Genomic DNA, 21,027 nt, shown 5'->3' with positions numbered 1-21,027 from the left:
AACCTTTCGAAAACTTTTTATAAAAATAAGTTAGACTTGTTTTACCATATTAGTTAATATACATACGTTTCAAATTTATAACAAACTTGACGATATAAAATGCTTTGGATATTCAACAAAATCCTCTGTTATATAATGACTTTGATCAAAAAAGTTCTAAAACCCCACAGAAACACCCGTCGTCACAACAGTCGTCACAACGCCTCAAGGTCCATACTGCCCCGCCGTCGTCATAGGTGCGGAGGACGGCTTCGAGGTGAAGTACGACAAAGCCGAGGTCAATACAGGGGAATACCCTCTCGGCACGAACGCGACGCTCTCTTGCGCGACCACGGGCGACGTTTTTTTCGTCAACTTTGCAGCCACCGGGGACGGCAGCAAGTTCAGCGTGCTGTGCGTAAACGAAAGTTTTGAAACCGGCGGTAGGTATTGTGACGAACTGTAGAGTTTATGGTTTGCGATTTTTGAGTTTGAACAGTGTTATTGCGTTGCTTTTTTTTTTTTAATTTTTGGTTGTTACGTCTACAGCTTTATATTAACGTTTATAGTAAGTTTTTCAACCATGCTGTTCTCTATTTAACAATAGTTTTTTTTATCATAAATGTTATTTGAAAATTCTCTATAAACTTGTTAGTAGTATTTTTTAAGTTAAATTTAACAACTTTAGTATAAAATTTACTTCTTGATTATAAATGCTTTATAAATCACATCGATTAAATTTATCAAAGCTGTTACAAATCACAAATAATCAAAAAATAAGTACGTGCCTAAAATTTAAGGTTTAAGATAAACATATTTTTTAATAAAAGTAATCATGAAACAAAAACTTTTTTAATAGCTACTATACTCTTTATTCTAATAGCCTTTTAAATTAAATGAATACAACAAAGAGATTATGTAAAGCTAAAATAGTTATAAAAAAGTTCTAATAATAAATTTTGAAATCTGTCATTCAATTTATTTAAACCTAGTTGGAAACTTAGGTTTTCTCATGTCAGACATAGATACAAAATACAAAATAAAAACCATTTTTGTACACAATGTAATGCTGATTTAGAAAGTTTTAAGTTTTAAATTCCTTGTATAAAGTACTTTTCTCTTTTATAACTATTTCGACGTTTCAAAAATAACACCATTACTAAAAAAAAATAATTAAAAAATACCTAATGGATTATAAACCTAATAGAAAATTAAATGAATATAATGAAAAAAAATATTAATACATTGAGAGTTACTCAAAAAAAAATCATCTTTTTAACGATAAATAGTTTCACTCTTGTGCTAGTCTACTAGTAAAGGTTTTAATAATACTTTCTGTAAAAATTTGACCACTATATTTGCGTCTTTTACATAGTTTAAACATAAAAAAATTTTTGGTTATGTTTTTGTTAACAGAATTAAAACTTCCATATACTTTTATAAATTACCTGAAAGTTAGAAAAATATACACAGAAATACTTCACTAAAATTGCAAAAGTTTAAAACATTTGTTCATGTAGTTTAGTAATCATAAATTATTGTTAACTTATGGTTTTTAAATTCAACTACAAGACTTTCATTTAACTCAAACATGTATGATTTTATCTAGATCATGATTTTCCAAACTCATTAAATCGTATATCTTTTAAAATAAAATAAAAGATTTACCTTCCTGATGAATACTTAAATGACGTAATTTTAATACATACAAAAATATAAAAAACTTGTAACCAACAAAAAAAAAGTGCTTTAAAAAAGACAACAAAAACAGAGTATAACCAATAGAAAAATATAAACTTTATTGTTCCTATCAAACTACTTCATGTTGAAAGAAAAACAGTTTTTATGCTCACTCACTTTGAGATAAGGCCGCTTGGTTAGCACAAACAATAAAAATGATAGACAATTTTAATAACAAAAAACTTTTAATAGTAATTGAAATTACCACTGAGAATATATTAAAACAATTAAAAATAAGATAATGTATGTAGTGAAAGGGAAAAATTTGTGCCTTACGTGAGTACAATTTGTACTTTACACTTTTGAGACAAATTTTACCCTTTTTGCTCTGAATAGTAGCTAATAAGCAATTACTTTTAATAAAAGCATGTTTTGTTTTACATATATATGTATAAAATAAGGTTAATATTCAAACTTGAACACCTTCTACTGAGCCCACTTGAAGGGCTTTTAAATAATTTATTGAAATCACGATTTTAAAATGCTGGAACATATGTTTCATAAAGACAAAAAAGATTGTCTCTAATCTTCAGCCAGCTCAAATTTAAAATGAAAAGCATTTTAAATATCGTCATTTTAATAAATTATATATATATATTGATCATTGAACGACAAAAAACGCTTAAAAAATTTGTTACAAGGACCTGATGCACGAAAAAACCTATCGGTTATCGAGTCATACACCAGAACAGTTTAATGTCATGTCAAGACAGGACATTATCGTATACTCCAGGACATTATCGTTTATATTATAGTGATTCGTTCATTTAGATTCCTTTAACAAACAAAAACTTTTTTTTCTAAATATGTAAAGTTCGCACCTTCTCGAGTTTACGTTTGCAAAATCTCTTCCCAAATAGTTTTAAACACCATCTAGCTTAAATATGTTCCAAAATAAAGAGTCTAACAATGCGTAGAAAGATTTTTAAAACATAATTACATAGTTTTTATTACTTATACTTTAATCAAACCTACTTTTTTTTTGATAAACTTTACCTCTTGAAATTTTAAACAGTTATTAAGCTTTTTACTATTAAGGTTTTGATAACATAGACGGAACTTAAATCACGAGGGTTAATTTAGCTCGATTGGCATTTTTTTGCAATATTTTAAAATTGTCCAAACTTTAGATCCAATTATTTTCCTTGTCTTTAAAGCTAAAGCTAACTAAGATTTTTTTAATTCTAGAGAACGCTCCTTTGCCTTTAATATATTTTAATTTAAAAAAAATCCATTAGACCTGGGTTTGAATTTTTGAGTGGGGCCGATAATAAAAAACATTTTTTTTGGATATTTTTACTCTATCCAATGTTTTAGCCAGAAAAATTAAATTTTTTTTAATTCTTACTTTGCTGTGTTTTCAAGGGTAGCTTTTTTTTTTCAAATTTCTTATTAACTACACCAGTAGAACTACACGAGAAACTCGTCTTTTTACTTTTTTCTGCAAAACAATGTATCGTAACTGGGTTTCTTCAAAACCAACACCCAAACAAGTACAGGTATACTTCCGAAGATAGCTACGGGTCTATATGTGTAACTGTAGTTGCAAGTGGTAACGAAGAAAATCATATTTCGTTTAAAAACTACTAGATTTGGACTTAAGGTAAGTCATTAGCAGCAGGCAAATGCTTTGATATAAAAATGAAACGCAAGAGCTTGGTTACGTTCGAAAAAGTGATTCAGAACTTTAAGTATCCGAAATTTACTATAAAAAGAAGGACGAATATGGAAACGTAAGAAGAAAAAGATGAATTTCCAATAGGATACCTACTAACTGAAGTAACAATTGCTTAATTTTAACTTAATTATTATGTGGTAAAGTTTAAATATAACATTTGCCTAAATATGTCTATTTTAAAAACAAAAAAAAACAAAACAATAGTATCAAATTCTAAATAATGTAATTCAAAGAACTTACTCTTAATAACATATTAAACTATTGTTAATTAACTTGATACTAGTTGCTTAAAATATAAAAAAACTCAAAAAACAAGGTATATAATATTATTTTAAAGTTTAATATTTTTGCTATATTATTGTATAATTGCTGATGTCTAAAAAGTTTTTTGACCAATGATTACCTTTATTTTGAAGTATTTGTCAACTGTTTTAATTAAACAGCATGATATACTTAAAAAAACAAAATATTTAGATAAACGTTGCTGTATTAAAAACACTAAAACACACCCAGTATTCTGCAAAAAATATGGATTACTAGCTGCGAACAGACAAGGTTGTTGTAGAGAAAGACAAACCGTTAAGAAACTTCTTGATTATAAAAAGTGCTTTGACAAAAACCGTTCGATAGAATGCTTTTCTGGTTTTAATGTATTTTCTTGCAACAAACTCCACTACTCCCTTACTTTAAAATTTTTATGGTACAAATACTGTTTATTGAACGACAAAAATAAAAGTGCTCAAAACGTTTGTTCCTTTGATCTGGTGTACGAAAAACAAAAATACTAAACATAGATAGCTAAGTTTAATTAACAAAGATAATAATTTTGCTATTGTAAACGGATTTTTCTAGTACTATTAGATGCTGTGTTTTATAGTCTTTGCATGATATTTAAAGCTACCGTTATTTTTAAACTTGTTTTATAAATTATAGTTGCACCCTGGTAAAAAACTTTAGTTTGTGATGTCAGCTAGAGCAGGGAATTTTTAAACATCATGGTAATCACCTGATACCATTTATAAGGGACACATAATTGTTTGAAAAGTTTGGAACTTAAAAAATTTTGTCAATATTATACATATTTCTTATTGCAAAATCTGTCGATTTGAAGTAAACCAAACCTTTATTACTACCATTTTTTTGTCATTAAAACAAAATTGTGGCCTGATAGCATGGTTGCTAACTAAAGGTTTAAACATTTTAAGTCATGCAATACTAAGTGGTTGGCACATATACAAACAAAAAAATTACAACTAAAAACTGTATGCCAAAAATTTCTAACATTTATTTAAAGTTCTGCATTAAAAAAACTATACAAAATACACTGTAGAGTTTGGCAAAGTGTGTTGGTGTCATATAGGGTGTGAAGCAACATGAAATAATTAAATGGTTTATTAATTTCTAATTTTATTTGTAGTAACTATGCCAAAATATTAAACCTTTCTCCTCAACAATCCATTGACTATAGTTGTTATTGTTCACATTTGTCTTTCTTTTGTTAAGTTTAAAACAATATAGTAAATAACATTATTTAATTTGTTTTGTCACCTATTACACAGCCTCTTCTGTAAAGCACTGATTCCATGGTTTTAGTTTTTTATAAGTATTGATGTTGCAAATTGTGTATCTTACTAAAACTGTATTGTCATACATCTAGTCTTCACAAACCAAGTGTAAAAAAGTACAACTTTAAAACCTTTTTGATTCAAGGAAGCTTTGGTTGGATAGCTTATCTTTTAAAAACTATTCATATGTGGCTAAAAATTGCAGCCATTTGATATCTATTTAATACAGCATTCTAATCCCATTAACTTCACACTTCTCAAAAAAAATACTTTGGTTCAAAATTTTACTTACATATTTATCATATCATGTGGTAACTTTTACTTTAACTTTAGTTTTAGTTCTTTTAGTTTTAGTTCTCTTAAGTTAAAATAGTAAAATTAAATTCACATGTAAAACTCAATTTATTTTTAGTAAAAATAAAAAAAAAATCTTTTAAACTGTTGATTATTTTATATTTCAACTGGTGAGTATTTTAACACAACTTAAATAAAAACAATAATTACGATTTTCAATAAATTAGTTATACTTTAGAATAAATTAAGGACAGCTGTAAAACTTTTAAATCCAAGATAATTAAATTCAGTGTTGTTTTTGAAAAAAAAAATTGCAACAGGAAGTATATAATTATGGACTCATTAGACCTTTTGATGCCAAACACAATAAATTGGCATGCGGAGGAGTTTCCTTCAGACCTGCAGGAAGTGGAACCGCTCTTATCCGATACTGCCATGAACATTGACCAGATGAATGGCATACTCGGAATTTCAGACTTCTCACTAGATGACCTTGGCTTCAACAACAATTTTTCTGATTTCAACTCAGTCTGCAATTTTAACGATAATAAATCCCTTGATACTGCTGATAACATGGCAAAAGTAAGTTTTTAATTGAGTTGTTTTCAATAATGTTTTTAAAAGTAAAGTTCAGATTAAGAAACTACAAGCCAATTTAGTTTGTTTTAAATTAATATGCATTTTAAAGCATTAACTAAAACAGTCCCAAAAGTAGTTGCTAAATCAAGCTGTAATATTTTAAAAGCTTAAAATAACTTTTAATTATTTAACTACAAGTATTTAATTATAAGATAATATATTTTTAAGTTTTTGATTACAAAAATAAAAAAATAGTGATTTAAAAAAGTTGAATACTGTTAAAATACAGAGCTAGTCTAAGTAATTTATAGTGTAACTTTAATAAAACCTTTAAAAAAGCCTAAGTACTATAACTTTTAAACATAAAGTGAAAAGTTAACGATTATATTGGGTTTAAGTTCAAGGTTTTAAATAGTAGTTGTTTTAAGTTTTTTGTTTTAATAAGTTTGCTCTCGGCATCAAGTTTTTTCAAATCTTCTCTGCACAATTTGTATAAGTTAATTACCTAAATAGTTTTTTAAACTATTAGTTTTATTGTTTACTAAAGTATGCACATTAATTTTTTTAGAACAGTTTTAAAGACTATTTAAAATAGTTGTTTTAATATTTTTTATGGGGAATGACTAAAGCTTCTGCTCTCTTGAAAATAAGTTATTCATTTAGAATATATATCAGTTTAATTTCTTATTGACTGTTACTTTATTATTAATAAAATTAAAAGAAACAAATGCAATGTTAATTGAAAAAATTGAAAATTTTGACAGTAGTTATACCTTTAACTTGTAGGACCAGAAGTTTGCTTCCTGTAAAAGTTTATAAAGTAAACAAGTTGTTGTATGGTACTAGACTAGCTCTTAATTTGTAAAATTTTCAGCTGTGTAATTAAGATAGTAGAATTATATTTAATGGCTTTTTTGTAATAAGTAAGTTTAAGTTTTCTTCTATAAAAACTGTTTTTCAACCTTTTAAAACTGTTCACATCTGATCAGAAAGAGTTAAAAAGTGCAAAACTATTTTAAATAAAAATGTCATATTAAACATGGTATTTATTTGAATTTTATTTTATTTCTACCAGAAATTGCCTTTACTTGAAGTTTTTGTATGATATAAGTTCTAATTACCTTCTCTGCTTTTAAAAACTACTAATTTATGTTTGACTTCTGATAAATCATGCATAACGCAAAAATTTTAAATTAAAAATACGCGTATTCTAACATTAGTTTCAACATAAGTCGCATAAAAATGTTTTAGAATTTGGTGTAAGCCACTTATAATAGACTTTATAAAACCTAACTTATTCCCTGATGTTAAATTTCAAGAATGTTCCATTATACTTAACTGATGATTTCATATAAAAAATTTAGGTTCTATTTCAATATCTTATCTATCAGTGTTTGACCACAGTAGTTTATGTTTTTATTTATTTAGAAAAACTAGAACTACACTTTAAATAAAAGACAATATGCAATAGATATTATAAAAGCAAAACATATTAATAAAAATTTGATAATAAAGCCAGTCATATATAACCTAGCTCTGAAAAATATTTATTTAATGTGTTTCTTTTCCAAATGAATTTACATAAATTTTCAGAAATCTTTTTTGTTCTATTGTTTTACAGAACTCTTATTTATTTATAATGATTATATGTTTGCTTAGACTTTTTTCTCTCTGTTATTTAAATTTTTATATCAAGTACATGTCTGCTATTAGTTATATATACAATTGATAATTAATATTTTTATTAAAAATAAATGCTATATAAGTAAATTTATAACTTTTCTTTTCAATTAAGTGAAACAACATATTTTTTAAAACAAGTAAGTTTTTATAATTATTTTTAAACAGCAAGAGCAAGACTTTTAGTTTGTGATTTAATGTTGTTTTATAAATCTTATTTTAGTAACACGCATTTCACTTCTACTATGTTGTACTTCTACTACTGCATCCATTTTACCTTTATTTTTTGTTTACAGTCAGCAAGCATTTCATCTGATGCATCTACAACAGAATCTTATGTACACATGGAACACAACTATGCAGCAATTAGGCCTTCGATAGATTCATATAACAGACAGAACATGTGAGTTTTCAGTACTGAAAATGTTAAATAAATAATTTAATAAATATGATTTGTTTTTGATTTCCCGAATTATTATTTAAATTTTTTCTAAAATGCTTAGAATTAAATATTTTAGTATTGTAAAGTAAAATCAAAAATATATATTTTGAAGTTTAATGGTAGAAATGTAATTTATTTGCACTTAATAATTTTTTTTCTCATCTAAATAACAAAATTTGTAATTATTGTAAGGTAAAGTGTCTGTCTGTAAATAGTTTGTAGGTTAATTTAAAACTTTTTTTTAATTCTTAAAGACTTTTTTAGTAAGGCATGTTTAGAAAAATATATTTTAGAAATTTTGATAACAAAGATAACAGTCGTAGTCACTATTTTATCTACATTATAGACAACAAAAATAGTGTAAAACTTATTACAGGGTTGCCACTTTACCTGGAAAAACCTGGAATTCGACAATTTAGGAAAAAATAACCTGGAAAAACCTGGAACTTTTAATAATTTTAACTTTTTCAGTAGTAAAATTTCGATTTGACACAAAAAATCTATCATAAAAATAGATTTATTTTGTCATCATCAAAATTTTTTTTATTAAAAAACATATTTAAAGTAACTTTACAGTATCTTTTCAATGTTTTTATACTATTTAACACAGTTTCTTATATATAAATTAATTTTAAACTAAAAATAGACCTAAAGATGTGTATTTTTAAAAACCTGGATAAATTTTTTGAAAAACGAGTGGCAACCATGTTATCAAAGTTTACCTTGAAACAATATTTTGCACAGAAAGCTTAATAGTTAAATAAGACGAATTCTATATAAAAATAAAACTAATTGTATATAAATATAAATACCTAATTATAACTAGTTTATGTATTACTACAATGGATAAGTTTTAGCTCACAGTTTTTTATTCAATTTTGAACACCCATTTAGATTAAACAATTATTTAATTAAATAAACGAGTTATTTAATACTAAAATTTTTTTTTTGTTTTGAAATTTTGGGTGACCAAAAATAGTTTGGTTTTAATAATAATTTTATAAGCACTGACAATTTTAAATCAGGGTTGCCACGGGTCAGGCTAAGTCGGTTTTTAGGGGTTAAAATGACCAAAAGACATTTTTCAAATTAAAATGGCAAAAGTTCAGTTTTTTTAGGTCAAAATTGCAAAATGTCAGAATTATTCAGTTCTAATTTACCAAATTCCTCAATTTTCAAAGCCTTAAAATGGTAAAAAGTTAACAAAAAATCATTTAAAGTCAGAATAAAATTGCAAAATTTTCCTATAAATTTTTACTTACAAATTTGTTAAATCCTAAAGCCTTCTTGTGGTTAAATTGAATAAAAATATCCTTTATAAAGTTTATTTAATAAAAAGCCAATGTTTACTTATGTTTTTTGTTTCAAGCTTAATCTTCGTTGTAAATGTTATGTTTTTTACAGTTTTTAGTTCACAGTTTATACTATTTAAATTGTGTTTTATGACATTTACACTCTAAACTGTTTCTTAGTTAGAGTTTTGTTTTTTATGCATTATGATTTCATAAATAGTACATCAGCTTAAAGTTTATATTTTTAGAAAGTTTCTAAAAAGAGCCTTGTTTATTAATTATAGTTACTATTTTATTACATGTGTTTTCTTCATTTTCGTTTGTTTTCGTAAAGTTTAATTTAAATATTTTAGGTACGATCATGGCTAATTTTTAGTATACATCATGATATTTTTTTTTTTAAGTTTGAACGAAGTTAATTACAAATATAATTTAGTATTGACAAATTAGTTAATATAATTTTTCGTTTTGCAAAATTAATTATGATTTAGTTTAAATTTTAATTGAAAATTCTTTGTCAGTAGTTTACTTCACATTTGTGACACTTAGAGATTATTTGCAAAGAAGTAAGCAGTGAGAAAAAAGTATACCTAGTTCAGTGGAAATTTTTTATAGTTAAGTTTATACAGTTATTTGTATTAAATAAAATAGATTGCTCAATTTACTGAAATGTAAAAAGCTTATTTAAATAGTTAGAGCCTATTTATATAATTAGGTTTATAGTATTAATTTTTACATTCCAATAACTTATTACTACAGTTATCTTTCGCTGAATTACGCATTCTGAACACTGCAGCTACTTAATAAAAGTTTGTAGCTAAGAATTACTAGTCTAAATAAAAAAGAAACCCGACAGAAAGTTTTCATTTTGTTTCAAAAATGTGTACTGAATAAGAAGTGCGTACTAAAATGCGTACTTGTCAAAATATGTGTACTAAAAATACATACTTATCAAAATATGCGTACTCAGAATGCGTTAGCAACTGGAATTGTGTACTTATAACGCGTACCTAGTAGGAAGGTGAAAGTCAAGCTAAATCGGTCAAAATCTTGAAAAGTCAGGCTGAATTTACAAAATTTTGCGTGGTAACCCTGACTACTATTAAAAAATAAAGTTTAAGCTTTTGTATACTTTTTTTCTTCGAGTATTTGAATTTAAAGTACTAAGCCTTGTATCTTATCTCTTTGCTATTACATCTTTAAAATACTTTATCTAACAGCAACTTTTGTTTTGCTTTTTAATTAATTTAAACTTAAAATTAATGGATTCAGTTATATATTTTTGGTAGTGTAAAGCTCCTTGTGTACACAAGTTTGTTTTGTCTCTAACTTTTTATATATGTTTACATAGAATTTAGTTTAATGTTTAATAAAGGAAGAAAATATTTTCTTTATAAATTTACATTTAAACAATTTGAAAAACTTTACTTTTTGTATCTATTCTATTATTAGCTATGATTTAAACTAAACAGTTAGATACTTTTTTGAAATGGAATCTTTTAAGATTTATGAAGTGGTGTAATTTGAAATAGTTATACTATTAAACTTAATTATTAATTTCCAAAAATTAAAAAGACAAAAACTTAACCAATTTAAATTCAATAATTGAATATGCAGCTTTAAAATTCTCTTCCTGCCAATTATTTGTTATAGTACTTATGATTTTTTGAAAAAAAACATTACAGCTTAAAATAATTTAATTAAATACTGTTATTTTTTGACTTGGATATGAATAACAAAAACAATAAAGTATTACTGAGCCTTATTTTATTTCTAATTTTTCCTCAGTGTCACTGACGAAAGCTGCTGCGTGGGTGTCGACGAAACCTTCGCCTACCAGATAAACGAGACCAGTGACGTCACAAACGACCTCATGTGCAACAGCGACGTCATGTGGTGCACAAGCAAGGAGAACATCCCCTCCTCCTCTACCTCATCGTCGCCCTCCAGCGGACATTTGAAATTCCATGAGAACTCGATAAGCGAGCTGGCGAGGAAGCAGGTCATCGCTGAGCTGCCCAACTTCAAACCCACCGTTCTCACTGGTATGTCAACTTGAATATTTTTATTTTAATTAAATTTGTGAGCTTTGGTGTTTTTAGTTTAAGTTTGTTGCTTGCGCCGTCCTCACCATAACATTGAGAGTTTGATATTATTATTCTAAATTAAATTTAAATTTTGAATATTTGTTTTTTTAATTTTAATTTTAAAAAAGTTTGTGTTAATTTTGATTTTTTGTTGTAGCTTCAGGTTACTGCTTGTTTATTTATTTTATTATTGAACGCATAGGTTTGTGAGGAAAGATTAAAAATTGTAAAAACCTAGTTGAATTCATAATAGATATGATAGAAGATAAGTGAAGAAATTGTTTTTTTTTCAAGCTGCTATGATAAAATCTAATGTTCTGCTAAAATAAATTATCTTTTGGTATAAACTATCTGCATAGTTTCTAACGAATAAAAAAAAATTGTTACTTATTTCTAAAACTATTTTTCAGAGATTTGTTTTTCTTTTTTATAAATGTAAATAATATATTTTAATAAAGATGCAGAACACAAAGGTTTTCTTTTCAAATTCTTTTAACTTTTTTCAGGAGAGTTTTCTTTTACATTTTTAAATATAATCTAACTAGCTAGTATTTAAAGAATGTTTAGTTATTTTAAACCATCATAAAAATACCTTAATGCTATTATTTTTTGCAAATTGTATTAAAACATGGTAAATATAAAATTAATTGATAAATTATGAACAAACTACAAATAAATATTTTTATTAAAACAAAAGGTTTTTTTTCAAACTAAATAATATTTTATCCGGATATTGGTTTATTTCATAAGTCAAAAGTCTTGTGACTAATCATAAAATAAAGACAAAATGACAAGTAATACTAAGAAAAACTTTAAAATTTAAAAAATAAAAAACTTAAGAAAAGTTTCTATGCTATCTTAATTATTTATTATGAATTTTATAAATAAAAGTATGTTTTACTAAAAATATATGCCGTTAAGTATAAAAAAAGTAATTTTCAACTCCCCAAAGTTTTGACTAGAAGTTTACAAATTAATATTTAGTGAACTGCTAATTTTCTATTGAAGTAGTTTTGGTTGCATGCTGTACTAATGTTATGAAGGAATGTTATGTTGATTTTTTTAATTAGAAGCTTAACGGTTGTAATTTACTAAAAGTAATTTTATTTTACTACAATTAAAATCCAAGTTGTGTTTTTTCGTTTATGATCATTTGCCTTAACTTTTTTTTGTTAAACTTGGATTATAAGCCAATTAACAATACTTTTATGGAGTATCTGTTCATGTGTTAACTTCCTTTTTAGTCAAATGTGAGCAATGCAGTTTTTATAGTATTTTGTAACTTGAACATTGTTTGAAAACTTATTTTGTGAAGTACTTAATAATGAAACACACAAACAAAGGTTTTAAATATTTTGATAAAGGTGTTGTCATATAGAGAGTTATTAATGTAATTCTTATCAATCTATCTCATACATCATAGAAAGATTGCTTGTATACTATCAAAAAAACATTTTTTGATGTTTAGTTAACTTAGATGCGTTTGTATATCTGTTTAACAAAAACGCACTTAATTTTATATTCAAACGTAAAAATGCTAAAAATATTGTTGTAGACTTTTTTTTTCTTGAAACTGTATTAACAATGAACAATAAAACTTGTTTAGAAATAAGCTCATGGGAAAATCATGCTTCAAGTAATATTTTTCCCCAAATTACCTCACATATTATGTATTCCCAAACTAAAACGAAACAACAAATGATAAAAGTATTTAAATAGCTTGTTTACCATGAGGACTTCAAAATTGTATAGTTTTGTTATAAATAAATAAATAAAAGAGTTCAGAGTAAACAAAGTTTGCTTTTAGTTTAATTTACTTGTGTAGTTCTAGCAAGTATTGATTTCAGCGTAACTTGCTTGTAGAAACACAAGTTTCTCACGAAAATTTGAAAAGTAATAATTCTAGTACAACTGCAATTGAGCATACTAAGTTGTTTCTCCTTTAAAGTACTTTTGCATGGCAACTATTTTTTAAAACAATACAACAGTCTTTTAATTAAAAATGTTGTGTTCGTTTCAAATTAAATTAAAACTTACTGAAAATAAATGAATTTAATTTTTAATGCTAAATTAGTTTAATATAAATAATTTCCAAAAACAGTCTGAAAAAAAAATAATTAAAAACACGATCTATTGTTTTACTGTGCACGGTTTATTACGCTAAAAACCTGTGATAAAAAAACTTGTATTTTATTATTTAAAATAAACAAACAGAGGAAGAAAAGTTGTTGTTGGTCGAAGAAGGAGTCGTGATCCCGTCGGATCTTCCCCTCACCAAGAGTGAGGAGAAAGCTCTCAAGAAAGTCAGGCGAAAAATAAGGAACAAGGTAGTAAACATTATAAATACTATAAAATAATAATAATTTTTTTTTTTTCTGTTTTAATTGATACTTTATAAATTTAAATAAGTTTTTACAATTTATAAGGAGCTTCACTAGAATTTACGAGCCTTATTAAATAAATGCAGGTTTTGTTTTAAAGTTTATTTCTTTAAAAATGTGTTTCAGGCCAGGCGAAAGTTTCGTAAAAAGCACTTTTGTTTGTAAATAATTAGTTTATTTGAGTGGTATACATTCAAAATAAAATTTCGTAACAAAACTTTATATTTGTTGTTATTGTTTACTTATATTTCTATTTGCTTAATGTCTGAGTAGTCAGTTAATTTTTCTAAAATTCACGTTTTACATTAATCAAAGTTGTGATAGTCGGCTATCAAATTTAAAACCGTATAGTTGTTCAAGCATAATGCTTTCACACGTATTTCTTATGTTGTGTTTTGTAAGCACAATATAAGCAATAATAATATTAACACAATGTAAGCACCAGTATCCCCGTAAAATCACAATTTTGAACAATAATAACAGATTACGTAGCCGTATGTGGCAAAGGTAAACACTCGAACTTATTGTGCCATTTGTTTGTCTACAGGTCGTTTCTCTTCTGTGTTGGAACTTTGGCACTTACCTTTGTTTACAAACGAAAAAAATAATATTTATTAGTGTTTGATTTAACATTAAGTGTCTCTTTTTTTGGTTTACATATAAGTGATATTGTTTTTAGGGATTAATGTGTTGTCAAAGTTGATTACAAGCAATCGCTGCTGCAATTAATATTAAACTTTTTAACATGGCAATTTTGCATGTAAAAACACGATCAGTAAATGTTCTTTGTTTAATACCAAAATAAAAATTTAAAGGAGTTTAATTTTTTATATGTTATTGTTTTTAAATTCTATATTCCTATAAAAAAGTTGAAAAAGAATTTAGAAATTTATAACTTGCTCATTTTTAGTTATTGATCGATTGTAAAGATAAGGATATGATAGAAGCTGCAACAACATATATCAAAATATTTTCTTATAATAGATAAGGCTACATACAAAGTACACTTTAAGTTTCATTATTATCTTTTTTGATTAAACAAAGGTTGAAAAAATTTGTTATAATTGATTGACTATATAGCTGGGAAACTTTAAAAAAAGAATTACTTTTAGTAAACTGTTTACTATAAAATTACAGTTTTTACAGTGACACGTGCTAATAAATATTCACAAAACTGTTAGTTTTATTCTGCTTATATTTTAAAGATAAATCCATAAATAAGTTATAGTTTGTTTTATACCCAAAAGTTGTGCAGGCTTTTAGCTATCAAAAAACTTTTTTTTTTTTAATAAACATAAATACATTATGTGAAAAAAATAATTGTTCATTCTCAAAAACTTAAAAACATCACTATAAAAAGTTATTTAAAACGTTTTAATAGTAAGTACATCTCAACTTTTAACCAAAAATTAGATATTAAGCATTCTAAACGAAAAAGTCTTCTTTAAAATTGAAAGTTTAAAATAAAGATAAAGTCAAAGCAAATATTTTTACTTAACTGCTTAAAAAAAAAAGTAAAACCAAAACTTTTTACTTATCATTATCAAAATAAACCAACAGAAGTCCGCAAAGGTGTCGCGGCAGAAGAAGAAGAACTACATCGAGGGACTGGAGGCGCGCATCAACGAGACGTCGGGCAGGAACCTGTCGCTCAACAGGAGGGTCGACGAGCTGCAGAAGGAAAACGCCTCGTTGAAGGACAAGCTCCGCCGCTTGATGTCGCAAGTGAGCCGTCAAGCGATTAACTGCAAGGAGAGCAGATACACCCAGGCCAGCAGCTGCTTATTTGTGAGTTTGTTAAAGTGTTTTTTTAGGTTGTTTTCCTTTTTTCAACAAAGACTTTCGTGATTGACCAGATCGTATCATTTCAAAGTTGCCACAAAATCAGGATAAGTTGGCTGACTCAGGCTTGTTTAAAATCATTGTGCAAATTTATACTAGTTTTGATAATTTCCTAAATCTCAGGCTAGTATTTTTGACTTTTTTTTTCTTGAAAACTGTGTCTCTGTAATCCTTTTGTAATTATTCAAGTATTTTTAGGAATTTTTTTGATTCAGATTTTTTTTTTCAGTTTTTAAACTCATTTTAACTTTTCAACTTTCTCATAAACTCCGGCTGTTCTGTTGTAACTCAGGCACGCTGGCTTTTTGTCTTAAAGAGTGGCAACCCTGTAATTTTTTTAAAGTTAGTCTTTAGTTTTCCACTAGATCAACATAATTAAAATATATAACATTGTATTTTAATTTTTACCTTTTTTAAATTTTAATCTGAATAATAATAATCTGTTAATCTGTATGAATATAATCAAAGTAATAATCTGTTAAAGTGTTTAAAAAAAATGTATGTTATAACTGTAATTTTAATTGATAAAAACTAATGACTAGAACTAAAAAGTTGATCTATGTTCTTTTATGTTTTCCAAACAAAGAGATTTCTAAAATGTATTGAAATTTTAAAAGTCCAAAAATTGGTTTTTGAAATAACAAAAAAATTAAAATTCCTATTATTTGAAAAAAAAAAATGTAAAGCGCCTAAGTAAATTGCAAGAAATTATTTTGACAATTAGCAAAAAACCTCAAACAAATCAATACTTACTCAATTTAAAAACAAAATCTTTCTATAACAAATAAAGTAATTTTTAGAACTTATAAGAAATCATGTTTGGTTTTAACAATAACTGAAAGTTTATGATGGTACACAAAATTAATAATGTTTGAAAGCTCAACACAAAATAAAAATTAAGTTAAAAAATATTATTTTTTAAAAAAGACTAAGTACTTAAATGTGTAAATTAATTGCATAAATTAATGAAGTTTCTGGTTCAAACTACAGTAGACTATTATAAGCAACAATAAATCTCGCAATTTTATTGACTGTTTTGTATACAAATAATCTAATTTGTTTATTGATTGTCAATGATACCAATTAAAGTTTGGAAATTAAAGTTTTTTAAATTTGTAAAATGATTATGTTCAAACATAAATGTTAACTGGAGTATTTTTAAATGTTTAAAAAAACCAAGTTTGCAACACGGAAAATAAATCACTTAAATTTAAGTAGTAAAAAAGTACTGAGATATTTTTACTTATATAAGTATTAAACGACTAGCAATATCTTTTAAAACGTCTATCCTATTTTTATTAAGTTAACTCAAATAAAAATTTGTAAAAAAAGGTCGTTCATCTTTCCCGGCTCTAAATTTCTTTAAGTTCTACAAATTAGCATAAAACAATGTTAAACTTATGTACTTATAAACATAAAAACTTAAAAAACATGCCAATAAGTTTAGTTTGTATACATGTTTCTTATTTATTAAATTTTTATCTGTTTTACTTCTTTTTAAACTGATAAATAAAAAACGTTTTATGGTGTTCTTTAAATTGATAAATTATACCTAAATAATGAGTAATAATTGATTTTTATTTCGTTAAAACTTGATAACATTAAAAAGAGTTTTTTTTTCAGTTATGTTGTCTTAATATACATAAGTGTTAGTACTTTAATTACTATTCTTAACTTTATTTATAAAAGCAAATTTATAAAAATTTTAAAACTATGCAATCTAGTTTACAATATATTAGACTAGTCTTATAGATAAAATAATTTTCATTCCGGTTAAAACCTTTAAAGTATTTTAATTTCTACGTTTATTTTAATAATTTATATAAAATAACCATGTGTGAGCTCTATATTATTTGAAGATCTTCTTTGCAAATTTTCAAGTTTAAAGTCCATGTAAATAAAACTAGCATGTAAACTTCAATGAACCTATTTAAGTAAAAAAAGCTTATTGTATTTTCTTGTAGTTACAATTTTTTCGAAAGTATAAAATAAAATTAAGTTTTGTTTTATTGCTATCTCAGATTTAAATATGGCAATTCATTTTACTTTATAAGCTATAGAAACTAGTACTGACAAAATTATATTAAAAATGTTTAGAATTTTAACCAATTTAAGTTTGTTGTATACTGCCAAAGTTACAACTTTTTTTAAAGTTTATCCAGGCGTTGATTTTGAAAATTACCAGACTTTAGTCACCTATTGTTTAAATAAAAACCTTTATTAAAAACAACATATTCCTTACTTATGTATACACCTCAATTTTTGTAACAATCTATTGTATTTCGATTTGTATATTTGTAGTAACCAATAACTTGATAACTTTGATTTTGTAGACTTAAATTTGAAATTCCCTTTTTTATTCAACTGTTGTTTTAAGACTTTATAAAGACTATTAAGTTTTAGTTAAATAAACAAAACTTTTTAAAATAAAACTTTAAGGGGTACTTTTTTATACAAACAAAATAATAAACCGAATACATAAAAATTAATTCGACTGCGTTTTGACACTTTATTAGCATTTTTTAATATCTAAAAGAACTATAACAAATTAATGTATATTACTGAATCTAAGCAATGATATGGTTATATAAATATTTTGTGTTTAAACTTCTTCTTTTATTAATTTCAATTTTCTTCAAACTTTTTCTAAAGTTTTTATAAAGACTAAAATTTTTCTAGTTAACCCAATATAAACACTTTCTCTTATAAATTTCTTCAGAAGTTTACTTTCCATAACAATCATTAGACTGTTGATTATCTAGACCAGTGGTCTTCAAGTTAATCAAAATCTGTGCACCCTAACATGCAAAACTAAAAATCTGTCTACCCAAATGTGCGAATATCTTGTATAAGTTTCAAGTTTGCCATAATATCTAGTGCAGGGTTTCCCAAACTGTTTTTCACCCTCGTACCGCATTTCTCAAAAAATTGCTAAATACCTCTTTTTTTGCTCTTCATCATCAACTCCAAAATATCTAGTTTCAAAATTTAGGTCAATTTCTCAATTTACGATTTAGTACCCCAAAATAAATTTCGTGTACTCCTTTGAAGTCCAATGATCTAGACAACACAAAATAAATATCCTGATAAAAATTTATTTGAAATTTAAGATCAAATATTTTTCTCAGGTCGTCGCTTTCGCCATTTGCTTCCTGACTCCTTGGCCCGTGGTCCAAGACAAAATGGAGATTGGACAAGTGGACAACCACCTCACCAGGAGGGTGCTGTCCACCACCGCAGAGGACGGGTGGATGTGGTGGTTGCAAAGTGGTGTCATCGCCGACCAGTTCCAAAAGCTTTTGTATGGAGACGCGAGAGAGTTTGTAAAGCGGGAACTTCCCAGCTTTGAGAACAAATCAGTGAAAATAGAACCGGTGAGTTTTTTATTTATAACTTAGTATTTAGTTTAAACAATTTTAGCAATGTTGTTTAATAAGTTTAGTTTTAAATAAATAACTATTTTTAAATTATAAGTTTTCCCTTATGTTTCGCATCTACTTTTTGTTTCAAAAGAAAGTTAAGTAAAGTAAAACTTTAGCTAGGAATTATCACTACAATTTATGTTTTGGTTTAAGCTAATTACCAAAAGTTTTGTGAAGAACAAGATATATGCTTGGCTACTTTTAATTGGTAAGCTACAACTATCTTCCATAGAAATGAAGTTTTCTCTACTTTTTTTAATATGATACTGGCTATCTACGAAAAAAAATTCCTTAAAATGTGCTATTTTCTAAAAACCGAATGAAGTTTTAACCTGATTAAATAGGTTATCTACAAAAATTATGAGTTTGCAGCTGAAGTAAAGTTCACGAGACATCACAAGTCTTTTAGTTAATTAAATTAAGAATAGTGAAAGCTATCTTTGCCAACTATTTATTTTCTTAACCATAGTCGCTTTAAAAAAGTAAAAACTTTAACGTAGCATACTACGAATCAGAACTACTTCTAAAAATGAGTCTCAGATAACTATTTTGCAGCCACAGAGAATCTAAGAAGTTCTTGTTCACGCTTTCTAAAATATAAGATTTATGCTTAGAAAAAATAATAATAATTAATTTACTTTGACTAAATCACATTAATTTCTAGTAAAAATTGTTAAGTATAATAAAATTACATTAGATACTCAACTCAAGTTAAATAAACAATTTTTTTTTAAATATATTTTTATTGTTTACATATCTTCTAGTTAATATTTTGAGTATAATAGTCATCGTCGATAAAATCAAAACTTTTTTTGAAAACCTAGAAGTTTATTTTAAAGATTTACTTGAAGTAAAGGTCTTAACTGCGTTAATATATACATACAAATTGAACTTTGAAAAAATTGCAGCAGAACGAGATAGTCATTTCTATATCGCCGAAATCACTCGTGCGTGACCCGGACTGCAACACGACGACGACGGATCCCATTATGACGTCAGCTCCCAATGACGACGTCACGGAAAACAAGACGACGGAGGCGGTTGAGGAGAAATCTAAAGTGAAAGTGGTGACGTTGTGATATATAATGAGGAGAGTGACTTTTCAACATTGCCCTTGCGAATTTGCTGTATAATATGCTTTTGTATTTATGTTTTTATAAATCGTAGTTGTCGTTTTTCCATAGATCTTTTTTTTATTCCAGCTGACACGAAGCAGTTACACCATTCAAAAATTTCCTATTAAATTCAATTGTATACAGATATCACCAGTTTCAAAATATCTCTAAAAAGCACTCTGTATTTATAAAGTTTAATTTTTCTTACACAACTCTAACATAGTTAAGTTATTTCCTTTATCAAATATTTTAAATCTAATTTATTTTTTACTTTTTATTCTTTTAAATGTACCTAACTACTCAAGAACGTTCACGTGTTTTTTAAAACTTATTGTAAATATATTGTGTGAAATAAGTACTTGACTCGTATGTTACTAATCATTTAAATAGAGCTATGTTATTTAGAGTAAATAAAAACGTATGAACTGGTTTTGCAGATATTTTAAAGCTTTATTTTTGATACTAAATACTTATTCAACTTAAATTTCCCATTAAACTAAACTATAGTTATTAGTTAATATCTACCTTAAAATGTATGTTATATAAACTAAATCTAATTTTTAACTTTTTCTCTTCAGAAAACACTTTCCATTTTTAAGAGTAGCTTTATAAATTTAATATGTTATTTTATACTATAGTTTACAAAAGTTCAAAAACTGTTCCATGCTGTCAAACAATATTGTTCATAGTCTACAACAGTGGTCTTAAAGGTGATTGAATATATAGTATGAGTTACAAAATGAATTTCGTACACCAATGAATGATTTTAGTGCACCCAAAAATAAATTTTGCATGCACTGGTGTTAAATACGTATGGTACCGTGAAGACCACTTTTCTACAATCTGCATGAGGCTTTAAAAATTCTTCCTGGGTTTTCTAAAATATCATTAGTTTTCCAACCATGCTTCTGCTAATTTTTATGTAACAATT

The 21,027-nt window shown here is 26.1% G+C and overlaps 1 protein-coding gene across 2 annotated transcripts; it reads left to right on the top strand.

The window, feature by feature from the left end:
- Positions 1–5,580: 5,580 nt before the first annotated feature.
- On the top strand, positions 5,581–20,534 carry LOC145833510 (uncharacterized). Of its 2 annotated transcripts, none has more exons than XM_082940693.1 (7): positions 5,581–5,838; positions 7,812–7,918; positions 11,038–11,294; positions 13,551–13,663; positions 15,278–15,505; positions 18,688–18,933; positions 19,893–20,534. In XM_082940693.1, the coding sequence occupies exons 1-7, from the start codon at positions 5,590–5,592 to the stop codon at positions 20,058–20,060; spliced, it is 1,368 nt and encodes a 455-aa protein (XP_082796819.1). In that variant the 5' UTR covers positions 5,581–5,589; the 3' UTR covers positions 20,061–20,534. The 2 variants fall into 2 exon arrangements, with proteins under 2 accessions (XP_082796819.1, XP_082796811.1); XM_082940685.1 differs by having other exon boundaries at positions 19,890–20,534.
- Positions 20,535–21,027: the final 493 nt, after the last annotated feature.

Source organism: Thalia democratica, chromosome 1 (genome assembly GCF_965202585.1).
Source record: "Thalia democratica chromosome 1, ktThaDemo2.hap1.1, whole genome shotgun sequence".
Classification (NCBI taxonomy): domain Eukaryota; kingdom Metazoa; phylum Chordata; class Thaliacea; order Salpida; family Salpidae; genus Thalia; species Thalia democratica.
This window is presented reverse-complemented; position numbering and strand designations above follow the sequence as displayed.